This window comes from Podarcis liolepis, assembly GCF_965112155.1.
Source record: "Podarcis liolepis genome assembly, chromosome: 15".
Taxonomy (NCBI): Eukaryota; Metazoa; Chordata; class Lepidosauria; order Squamata; family Lacertidae; genus Podarcis; species Podarcis liolepis.
In genome coordinates, this window is record NC_139566.1 from 40,147,093 (window position 1) to 40,159,635 (window position 12,543).

A 12,543-nucleotide genomic window follows, 5' to 3' on the forward strand; every position below is an offset into this window, starting at 1 on the left:
TTCCAAACACAGAGAGCCACTGCCAGTTCCTGAGAGGAGGAAAGGCAAGATGCAAGGAGCTCAGCGTGGTGTAAGCATGGCGGCAGGAGCGTTGGATTGGCTCTGCTGCTGCACCTGCACCGTGCTGCCCTTCCTACCCCTCTCCCTCTCAGGAACAAGCAGTGATGCTCAGTGCTCAGAAGACAGGTGAGTGATGCTGCCCTGCTTCACAGACCACTAGCCCCTTATCCTTACCAAATTGCTTTTCCTCAACAGGTAGCCTTTAGGAAGTGGGGAGACTGCAGCCCTCAGTAGCAATCTATATTTATATGTTGCAAAAGCTGAGAGTCTCATCTTGCCTTCTGTGACTGTCCATAAATATAGAGAATGTATATCTGGGAAGGGAACTGGAAGCGAGAGGGAGGGAGGCAGGGAAGGCTAGTTGGCCTGTCCACTTGAAAGAATATGTATAGCCTGTCACTCGAGAAATCGTCAAAGTCAGCTGCTTTTGAAATGCCAAGATCTTAGAGAGCGATAGCTCAGCTCACATCCATCTTGTTTAATTCACTTTTCATAAGCCTTGCTTGTCTTCTCTTCAGAGTCTTCTGTAACGCAAGCAAAAATAAAAAAATATAGATAGATAGGTCACTGCCCCGATGGGTTTGCAATTTAAGGTCAGACAGTAGGGATGGGTAACAGAGGGAGACAGGAGGGAAGGGAGAGGAAAACATAATGAGGGGTTCTGTTTAGCTGCCCATAATTTGTCCCCATTATTTGTTTTCAATCACTAATTTTGATTGAAGGAAATGTAATTGAATAATTGTATGACGTTTTTAGTCAATTAATCAATGAATCTGTGGGTTAAATTAGCATATGGGGGAAACAATCTTTTTCAGCCAAGAAGGATGATGTAGATATATGTTGCGGCAGGAACTATAATAGAAGAGTCATTCCACCCTACACAACAGGAAAGGGGGGGGGAGAATATTTTTTAAAAAAATGATGCTTCACATTGGAATTAACAGAAATGTCTGTTCAGATGATAGATAGATAGATAGATAGATAGATAGATAGATAGATAGATAGATAGATAGATAGATAGATAGATAGATAGATAGATAGATGATAGATAGATTGAACTATCTACTGCCATTTGAGCTGATAATTTTATTGATTGATCTGGGGAAAAGGCAGGATAACAACAACAACAACAACAACAACAACAACAACAACAACAACAACAACAACAACAACAACAACAACAACAGAATATTAAATAAGTCAGATTTGCTTGTGTTCATTCATAAGTCTGTTCCATCCTAGTTTTGTTTCAAACTGCAATTTTATTTTATTTTTTAAAAAAAAATCTGTTTGTTTAAAAAGGCTTATTTATGTTACAAAGTTTATATCCTGCTTAAGGGGCAAAATCCTCTAAGCTGTCTACATAAAACAATGTAATATATGTATTAAAAATACCAATAACTATGCATTGAAATAGCACATGATCACAAAATCTGTATCCAAATAGGTATTTTACCTCATGCTACGCATTTCTAAATTATATGATCCTAAAATAACGTAATTTTAAAGTGTGTTTTCAAACATATTTTGAGCAAAAACATTACCATGAAATTCATAGAAGTGTAAAACTCAAGGGCTGATTGTTTTTTCAGTACATGTACTATTAGCCTGGAAGGTACAAATTTTCAAGCAAATGTGAACTGAATTCAGTTCTCTTCCATCCCTAACTGCAGCCTTGCAGTTTCATCCCGTTTCAGGATACCCTCAAGACTTGTCTTTGACAGGGTTCCCATTCTCAGGAGAGCATTTTTCACAGCTGGTCCCTAGAGGCAACATGATGCTCTCCAGGTGTCATTGTGCTACAACTCCCATCAACCCCAGCCCAGCATGGTGAATGGCTTGGAATTAAGTCTCTGGAGGGTTGACTTCTACCCTACGGTCAACTCAACCATTTGATGGATGCCGTGTTACCTCTTGTGTGAAAGCTTCCTTCAAAGAAGGAAGGCCTTGCCCTTTACAATTATTGATTTCCATTCCTACTATTTAAGTTGTGGTTGTTGTGGTGTGGTTGTTGTTGTTGTTGCTGCTGCTGCTCTTCCATAATTGCCTAAAGGTAAAGGGACTCCTGACCACTAGGTCCAGTCGTGGCCAACTCTGGGGTTGCGGCGCTCATCTCGCTTTACTTGCCAAGGTAGCCGGCGTACAGCTTCCGGGTCATGTGGCCAGCATGACTAAGCCGCTTCTGGTGAACCAGAGCAGCGCACAGAAACGCCGTTTACCTTCCCGCCAGAGCGGTACCTATTGATCTACTTGCACTTTGTGCTTTCAAACTGCTAGGTTGGCAGGAGCAGGGACCGAGCAATGGGAGCTCACCCCATCACGGGGATTCAAACCACCGACCTTCTGATCGGCAAGCCCTAGGCTCTGTCGTTTAACCCACAGTGCCACCCCCGTCCCCATAATTGCTTACTTGGTGCTTATTATTTGATAGATTTTGCTGCTACCTTTAATTTGTTTGTCCAGTTATTTTTCTACTTACTGTTGTTGTTAACTGTACTAGGCATGCTTGTCATAAGCCGCCCAGGGAATATTTATTGATAGTCTGCTAATAAATAAATAAATCCATCAAGGAAAGTTGGGACTGAAATGTTTTATAATATATATATATATATATATATATATATATATATATATTTGCTTTCGTAGATTTTCACGGGTACAGGAATGCAGGTTTTGGTGTCTTCGGGTGTCTTCCCGTGTAAGAGTTGGGGTGTCTAGGCGACGTTTCGACGAGGTCTCACTCGTCATCTTCAGGCTGGTGCTTTCGGCTTCTTGTTACTGGAACAGAGCAGGATCTCAGTGTTTGAGTTCCTATAAATACTGTTGAGGGGGTGTGGTGTATAGCCTCCAACGTTCTGGGCAGAGAGGAAGTTCCCAGGTAAGTGTGCCTTTTCTTCTTTTGTTCCTTAATTACTTGAGGGATATCTTGAGTGATTTCTTGAGTGATATTCTGAGTACCACTTAGGAGGGTCATTAAGTGTGGATTAGTTGCTAAAGCTTTCGTGTCTTGACCTCTTGAGCTTGTGAAGAGTTTTTCTGAGAAGATGGCTGTACTGCACTTAGTTGTGCTCTGGCTTGGCTTCGTGTATAGGGGCGAGCTGTGGTTTTGTGCCCTGTGCCAGCCAGATCTGTGTAGGGATTGCAGGGGGGTGCAGCATCCGGAGGTGCCACTATGGTTTCTCAAATGTGTTAATCGCCAATGGATACCAGCAAAACAGGGTTACGAAGCTAATCCAAAAAGAAACACCCCCCAAAAACCAAGACACAGAAGAAAACAATGGCATGGCCCTCCTTCCTTATATCAAGGGCACTACAGATAAAATTAGCAAAATCCTCCATAAACACATATCAAAACAGCCTTTTGCACCAACCAAAAAATAGCCAATATCCTCAGAAACCCCAAAGATAAAATCCAGTTGGAAAACCAAGGGGTCTATGAAATACCCTGCAAAGTCTGCCCAGCCACGTACATTGGACAAACAAACAGACGAATAAATGCACGTATCGCAGAACACAAGAATGCCGTCAAAAAAGAAGAAAAAACTTCCTCTCTTTTCCAACACATGAAAGAAACAGGACACGAAATTAATTTTGCAGATTCCAAATTGCTCTTTAACATGGAACATCACCACAAGAGAATAATCATGGAAGCCATCGAGATAGAGAAACACCCTCACAACATGAACAAGCGTGACGACACGTCCCGCCTGCCAGACATCTGGAAATTAGCCCTCCCCACAAAAACCGACACCAGAACCAGAGGCACACAGAACGCCATCACCAATCAACCACACCAGACCCAAACCCAGACCCTCTCCACAGATAAATTACAGACACCATCCAGTAGCCAAACCATAGTGGCACCTCCGGATGCTGCACCCCCCTGCAATCCCTACACAGATCTGGCTGGCACAGGGCACAAAACCACAGCTCGCCCCTATACACGAAGCCAAGCCAGAGCACAACTAAGTGCAGTACAGCCATCTTCTCAGAAAAACTCTTCACAAGCTCAAGAGGTCAAGACACGAAAGCTTTAGCAACTAATCCACACTTAATGACCCTCCTAAGTGGTACTCAGAATATCACTCAAGAAATCACTCAAGATATCCCTCAAGTAATTAAGGAACAAAAGAAGAAAAGGCACACTTACCTGGGAACTTCCTCTCTGCCCAGAACGTTGGAGGCTATACACCACACCCCCTCAACAGTATTTATAGGAACTCAAACACTGAGATCCTGCTCTGTTCCAGTAACAAGAAGCCGAAAGCACCAGCCTGAAGATGACGAGTGAGACCTCGTCGAAACGTCGCCTAGACACCCCAACTCTTACACGGGAAGACACCCGAAGACACCAAAACCTGCATATATATATATATATATATATATATATATATATATATATATATATGGTTTTAAGAAGTATGACTCTCCTTGCGGGTTCTGACGGGGTTGCCTCGGTTTTCCTGAACAGATTCTGTCTCCGCTTTCTGACGCCATCTTGGCTGAAAAGACTGTGACTGTCCTCGACGAGAAGGTGACGATTACTGACCTGGGGGTCCAGCTGGTGACTGGGCTTTCCCTCTCCTTACAGCTGAGCCCAGGAAGCAACAAGGCCATCTTTGCCACGGCGGTAGCACAGGAAATCCTCCAGGTGCCAAAACAGGTAGGAAGCCTCGTTTGCCTAGCGACAAGCCGCCATTTCTGAGGCCTACTGTACTTGGGCAATTCCCAGCCAGCCAAGCATATACCCTCCAAGTGGAGAGTCCAAGAATTTGGAAAGCCACCCGGGCTTTCTGATATGATCTCAGAATGTCCCTGTTTCCCCCGCTAGTGCCAACTGCTGCCAAGCTCAGGGAGGAAGATGAGCTGGTACCTGTCCCAAGCAATGGCTCGTAGCAGCTGCTGGAGAGTCGGCAAGAAGGAGGAGAGGCTGCTGCCGTTGAGGCCCAGACTCACTTGACATGGCCAGCTCTGAGAGGCAGGCAGAGGACAGGCCTGCCCTGGGTGGGAAGAAAGGAGGAGCAGAGCTGAGCGCAAGGAGTCATTATTATTATTATTATTATTATTATTATTATTATTATTATTTTAAATGCTTTGTGCATTCACATCTAATTTTGCCCCTTTCTAAAATTTATTTATCAGTGTGTGTTTTTCTTTTTGTATATCTACCCAATAATAAAATGAAATGAAGATTAAGCGGTTTTCTCCAAATGGGGGAGGGCATGTGTGGTGTGTCCTGTTGGTGAAGTGGTCAGACTTCAGGGGATCGGCTTCCTCCCCCCCCCCCCGGGCAGTAGATAAGAGATCAAACGAAAGGAACGCCTTACCAGTTACAATCTTTAATAGCAAGAGAACAAAGAACACATCTCATAGAAGTGGCGGTGCTCCCAATTAAGGGATGTTCCCCCCTCCATCCCTATTAATCTACGTCACTCCTACGTCTTGTAATCTGAGCTTGTACCCTCTGTGCTTTCTGTTCTGACACTTTCTGAGCACTCTGTGACTTTGGAGAAGGGGGGTGGATGCTATCCAGAGACTGTGAATCTTTTAAGCCTCTCTCTCTTCTAGTGTTTCTTCTGCTAACTGCTCCCCATCCAGTATTTCCCAGCTTCTGCCTTCTGAACTGTGCCCCTCTGCAAACCACTGTTCTAAATCTATGCTGTCCTCCTGCTCCTGGGAAGATTCAGGAGCAGGAGCAGGTGGCTCCCACCATTCCTCCTCAGTGCAGCCCTCCTCAGCACAGTCCCTGACAGTGGTGGCGGTACTTGCCCTTCTTTTGATAGGAAATGCTCTGTGAGGGAGGCCATGCAAAATGTGAAATCGAGGAGGGTCAGTTGCAGGGGAGTGAAAAATATCCTTGTTTTCATCTGAAGAACGTTTGGAACGCATGGAGGCTGGAGGAACCATCCAGAGCCGACTTTCTCAACCTTGGGGCCGCAGATGTTGTTGGGCTATAACTTCCATCTTCTCTGGCTGCTGATCCTGCTAGCTAGGCATGATGGGAGTTGTAGTCCACCAACAAAAAAGACAAAGGAGAATGCAGATTTGCATACAATGGGCAAATATGCACATTAAGAAATAAAAGCTTATAACTTAGATAGAACTATAATCCATTTCACCAAGACCGCGCTGTGAAGCACCTGCCTCCCCTTTAAAATGGGGGCAGGGCTTGGGGCAAGCTGTGAGGGGAGAAGCAAGGACGTAGTTAAGGTGTAAAGGGGACTGATCAATTATGCAGGGTGGGGATTACCTGCCCCCCATATTTTATTCAAATTGGGCCCCCGGTAGGTGAGGTTGGCAGGCAGGGTGAGCAGGGGCAGCTGCCTCCATCATTAGCAAAAGTAACATAAAAAGTAGTTATATTTTTTCAGGGGCGGTGTATGTTGGACAAAATTGCACACAAATTGTACATTAGGAGAAAATCACACTAAAATGCTGATGAATTTTCATGAGGACTTAAAAAATAATAAACTCAAAGTGAGGCAGCAGTGTGCACAACTGAACTGATGCATGGAAAAAGGGGAAACTCTCCCATTCCTATTTACAGACTTCTTTTGTGCATGAGATTGGCTTTGTGTGCATTCATTCGGCCCAAGAACTGCCAGTTGCTGACCCTCAAGTTGTGTTCCACCCCCGAAACCCTTTTATCAAAGCAAATACTGGGTAGAAGAATGAAGAATGAATGAAACTTTATTTGCGTCAGCCGTCGGCCATAGCAACAAAAAACATTGTGATATGCAGAGAACAAAATTAAAAGTTGATTATATAAAACAGAGTTTAGGGTCCTGAATCAGCAGTCAAATAGTGGACCTTATTCTGATCGCCCCAGCTAGAAACCTTGCAACCTTTGCAGTCATCTGCTTCTCTTGATCTTCCAGGAGAAAATACACTGTGTCAGTGGTTGGGCGACCTGGAACGGACAATAAAAGAGGGGTGGTAATCTCGTTCCTCGTCTTTGTAGAGTGCTTGAGAGGAGGGCATACACCACTGATTCGGTGCTGCCATCTCCGCATGGGCATAAGCGTTTTTCGTATGGAATCTGTTGGAATTGTCCCTCAAGTACAGCCGAGGGCAGTACATTCAATCTTGCTAGGATAAAAGCACGTCTATATTTTGGAGTTGCTAGGTTATACAGATAGGGTGCCAGAGAATCAAAGTGGCAGGATGGAAAATGGTCGTACCATGGGCAAAATTTCCTTATTGTGGCCAAGTTGTTCTGACGCTCGATATCATTTAGCTGTTGGCAAATTAGACGGTGAATACTGGGAATATGATGCTCATTCATCTCTCTTTCAGATGGTTTTGGTGGGGTTGGGAAGAGGTAAGCGAAGGCTTAGGCCTTGGTAGAGCACTCAGAATGAAGTTCTCCCCCTTCCCCAATGCACATTCTCTCTCTTTCTCTTTGTAGTGTTTAGCAATCAAGCGACACACGGCTAGAAAGCCAGGACAAGCAGCTCATCCTTTGCTGACCAGCAGAGCTAAAATCGCTACCTTGAAATCAGCTCAAAAGGAGCAGGCTTGGGTGGCACTAAGCCCCCAGCCAGCTGTGCATTTCACTTCCCGAGGAAATTGAGTCATATCCGAATCCATCCTTTCAGTGCAGTGGGGGTCAGGGTAAGAAATAAAACCAGGTGGCAGGCCAAAAACTAGAAAAGAGCTCAGGGAGCTTGTAAGTGATCCTTCTGCTGTGTCCAAGGTCAATATTGGGTTTGCAAAGCAGTTGGTGAGGGAGGGATGTTGAGCATACAGTAAGAGCCTCCACACAGTGTCAGCATTGTCAGGAACTTGTCAAGGTTTATCTATTTATTATCTACGAAGCTGCCTTATACTGAATCTGACCTTTGACCCATCTAGCTCAGGGTTTCAGCCCTTCATGGTTTCAGACATAAAGCCTAACTGGAGATGCTGACCTGGGACTTTCTGCATGCCTGGAGGATGCTTTGCCCCTGAGCTCTGGTCCATCCCAATCTGGTCCACTGAGAGACTAGTTTTCTCCATAGATGGTCACAAAGTTGTATACACAGCAGGACCAGTCCTGCTATTGGGCTGAGTGAGGTGACTGCCTCAGGCAGAATCTGCTGGGAGGCAGTGGTGCTGCTCAAATCCTCCTCCTCAGTTCCCTAACCATCCCCTTCTACTGGAGGGGAGAGCTGTGTGTCATGCACCTTGTCTTCCAGCTTTATAAGCACCCTGCTGATCTGCCCTTGCCATGCCCTGTTGCCAAGATTTGTTCCTGTACAGTGGTACCTCTGGTTACATACTAAATTCATTCTGGAGGTCCGTTCTTAACCTGAAACTGTTCTTAACCTGAAGCACCACTTTAGCTAATGGGGCCTCCTGCTGCCGCCACGCCGCCGCCATGTGATTTCTGTTCTCATCCTGAAGCAAAGTTCTTAACCCAAGGTACTATTTCTGGGTTAGCGAAGTCTGTAACCTGAAGTGTATGTAACCCGAGGTACCACTGTATATGGAATGGTTGCATACGTGCGCCATTTTGTCCTTTGCCTCAGGAAGCAAATTGTCTTGGGCATGGCCCAAACCATAAAACAGCTCATCAATCAAGATAATATGGAGCTTAAAGCAAACCAAAAAAACTTAAGTTCAGTAAACAGACATAATACAACTTGCAATTGCTCGAATTTCAACAGGGAGAGGGGCTTGTCTCATCTCAGCCAGGAGGGAGTTCCAGAAAATTGGGCTCACAGTCCTGAATGAACTGTTCCTGGTTGAAATGTGGAGAAGAACCATGTGAAGACAAAGGTGGTAAGCAAAGAAATAAAGAACTTGGGTCAAGAGCTTTTAGAAGCCCACTTTCAGTCCTGGGAACCTCAGGACTCTGATGCTTTTCTTCCTGGCTAGCACTAGGTCCAAGGCCTGCATTCCATCATGCCCTGTGTGCTTTGCAAGGAGACTTTATCTTTTATATAAAGTGGTTTTTAGAAATCATAAATATAATAAGTAATTACTTGTGCGCGCCCCCTCCCAGTTTGAATACAGAGCAGTAGTAAATGATCCAATCACCTGTGATGCTGTTTGACATGCAATTTATTAGTGTTTCAAAGCATGCACCAGAGACCTTAGGGGGGATACAAGTCTCTTACCACTTCTGTGGAAAACAAATCTTATTACCTATGACTATTTAAAACGTAGCCCTTGTTTCTCATAGAATTGAAATAAAAACGAATGGCTTGGTGTGGAATTAAATTTCCTCCATAGCTGCGTCTCCAGGCTGGAGAGATTGTTTCTTTGATCTGCTACTGAAGCACTTTTTTGGGGGGGGGAGGGGACGCTCAGCAATAGGGAAAGGGGTCTGCTCTCTATTTCTCCACCGTGAACCAAAAAAGGAAAAGGAGGTTCAGTTTGCTCAGTGTGAGCTTTGTGATGACCATGTGTGGCATTTGTGGAGAACTTCTGGCCTGCAGGTCAATTTTGGCTTGCCAGTTGTGCCAGTTTGGGCCCGCAAGGTCAGTTTTCTGAAACCATACATACTTAGCAATCAGATGGTGTCACCCTGATGCTCAAGTGACGTCAGTGATTGAGCCCCTGCTTTACATGCAGAAGGACCCAGCTTCAATCCCTGGCATCTCCAGCTAAAAACATGGTTCTACTTCTTTCTGAGACCCTTAAGAGATTCTGCCAGTTGGAGTGGACAATACTGAACTAGATAGAAACACCTGGCATAAGGCACCTTCCTGTACTAAGTCCTCGGCTTTTAATTAGATGGAAATATATTTCTGTTTGAATTTCATTTCAAATGGTCTTTCTACAAATATATGTTGTGTTGATGTATGACCTCAGGAAAGCTTTCTGGTTCCTTCACAATAGCTTCTGCAGTAGCTACCTTTTGTTGGATTAAGTTCCATGGTTTAACTAAGTGTTGGGTGGAGAAGTACTTTCTCTTGCCTGTCCTGAATCTTCCAACATTCCGCTTCATTGGAGGTCCCCGAGTCCTAGTGTTATGAGATAGGAAGAAAAACTTTTCTCTATTCCCACCATGCATAACTTGAAACGCCTCTTATGTTGTCTCCTTGTATCATAGCAACCCCTGTGGTTTTTAACTCTGATGGGTTACTCAGAATGATGATGTTGTCGTCATTTCCCTTACAGGAAGCCGCTATAAGTTGCTGGATCCAGTTCAGTGATGGGGCAGTCATGCCCTTGGACCTATATGATGTCAAGGACTTCTCTCTGGTGGCCACGTCTGTAGATGAGAAGGTGGTCTCCGTTCTCCAGAGCCCCAAATTCAAATGGCCCCTCGTTGTTGCTGAGTCAGAAGGCCAGGGGCTGTTGGTGAAAGTGGAGATGGTGATCAGCGAATCGTGCCAGAAATCTAAACGGAAGAGCGTCATGGCTGTCGGGACTGGGAACATCAAGGTCAAGTTTGGTCAAAATGATGCCAACCCCAACACCAGTGACAGCAAGCAGATTGGGGCCGGCGTGCACTTGGAAAACCACACCAGCGACAGGCGTCAGAAGACAACCCTGCAGGAGAGGTCTCGACAAGATGGGCCTTATTACAGCTCGTCGATGGGCCAGGAAGAAACCAGGGGGGCCAGCACACAAAAGTCAATTCTTAGTAAAAAGGAGGACCGCGAGAGCCTTCTAGATGATGACAGCCATATGCAAAACATCCCAATAGACTTCACCAGCTTGCCAGCACAGGTGGACTTGCCAATGAGCAATGGAGATCTGGAAGAGAACGACTTTGTAGAGACACCCAGGGGCCTAAGTGACTTGGAGATTGGGATGTATGCTTTGTTAGGTGTCTTTTGCTTGGCCATTCTAGTCTTCCTTATCAACTGCATCACCTTTGCTTTGAAGTATAGGCACAAGCAGGCTCCCTTTGAAGAGCAAGAAGGCCTGAGCCACTCTCATGACTGGGTAGGACTAAGCAATAGGACAGAACTGCTGGAGAACCACCTCAATTTTTCCACCCAGCAAGAGGAGTGCATCACGGCCATTGACCAAGGCATAGACTTGGAGGAGAGCAAGTACCTCCTGGATGCCAACACCCAGAAGAACCTTAACGGCCAAGTCTTCCGGTCCTCGGACCCCACTGCCACCCCCGAAGGGAAGGAGCAGAAGAGCGAACAGACCGCCTCGCCAACCTCCAAGCGGAAGCGAGTCAAGTTCACCACTTTCACCACCATCTCCTCAGATGGCGGGTGCCCTACCGTCAACTCTATCTTGACCAGCAGTGAGGATGATATCAAGTGGGTTTGTCAGGACATGGACCTGGGGGGATGTAAAGAACTAAGGAACTATATGGAACGGCTACATGAAAATGCATAACAGTACACTAGAAACCCTTTTGCTTTCTTGCTTTCTTTTTGTTTTCCACTCACCTTTCTGCCTTTAATTTGGCAAACTGGGACAAAACAAAAGACCTACAACCATTTGTGAACAATTAAAATGGTGGATGATTTGGTTTCAATGGAACCCTGAGGAGCACTTTGAGTAAAGGTCCCAAGCAGCAACTGTTACCTGTGCTCAGTGGTTCTTAAAAAAGATGTTTGGGAAATATTCTGGTGGAAGGCAACTTACATGGGAAAATAAATTTTTTGAAAAAAAATTGCAAACAAGATTCCATTTTGTGGGGAGGTTGCACAGGAAACCTATACTAATCTGCAAATTCCAATGCAAAAACAGATATTTTATATCATGCAATCTCATCTGGCCTGTAGTACGAACCTGACCTGCGAAGGCTTCTAATTTACCCCATAAGACCTTTCCCCCCATATGTGGCATCAGATGTGGGTCAAGCAGGCTGCATTCAGACATGGGGTTTATTGCGAGAGTTTTACTTGTTATAATGTCAGCACTTCTGTCCCGATTTTTCTAACATTCCTTTTACATTGCAGTATCTTGTGTTTTGAAACTGTGGCTTTTTCATCAATATACCGCCATGCTGTGCTAAATTTTAAATGGTGGGAACTGAATGTTGGTATATTGCTCCAGATTCCATCAACACAAAATGCCCACAAGTCATCAGGGTTGCAAATGGATTGTTTTTTTGGAAGCAATTAACATGGAGGTGAGTGCTAAACTTCTGCAACATCCCCCTAGATTTCCAGGACTGGCTTTCATGTTGTGCGAAACAGCATATAAAAAGTGAAAAAAGAACAGGTAAGGAAACATCTGTGACGATGGAATAAAGAGCCAGCTGTAGGGATGCGGCTGTGAATGTCTTAAAGTTTGCTCCTTGTTGTCCATTGGCTCTACAGCCCACCAGATGATGGGTGGCAAAGCCTTGGACTTGGGCATTTTAAAGTACAGTGAAGGGTTCTTTGCAATGATGCTTTGAGGTCCTGACTCTGGGACTTAAAAGTGCCCAATTGTGTGGCGAGTTCCCGCCTCCCCCAGTAGAAATAAAGACACAGGACACCATAAATTAGGTTAATGGGCGAAATAGGCTACAACTTTATTGATTACAGAAATGAGCGGTATTGGCTTAGGCATTGGTCGTATCGACTATCCGGCTTC

At 44.9% G+C, this 12,543-nt stretch overlaps 1 protein-coding gene and 1 long non-coding RNA gene across 3 annotated transcripts in view; both read left to right on the plus strand.

Moving 5' to 3' along the window:
- The window catches only part of LOC310693923 (transmembrane protein 132D-like), a 449,340-nt gene extending 437,896 nt beyond the window's left edge, over window positions 1-11,444 (plus strand). For both annotated transcript variants that reach the window (XM_083476416.1, XM_083476417.1), the window contains 2 exons: window positions 4,532-4,723; window positions 10,168-11,444. In XM_083476416.1, coding sequence (XP_083332542.1) covers window positions 4,532-4,723; window positions 10,168-11,352 — 1,377 coding nt within the window. In that variant the 3' untranslated portion in view covers window positions 11,353-11,444. The remainder of the gene's footprint in view (window positions 1-4,531; window positions 4,724-10,167) is intronic.
- The window catches only part of LOC310693984, a 507,188-nt gene that overhangs the window by 469,471 nt on the left and 25,174 nt on the right, over window positions 1-12,543 (plus strand). The window lies entirely within an intron of this gene.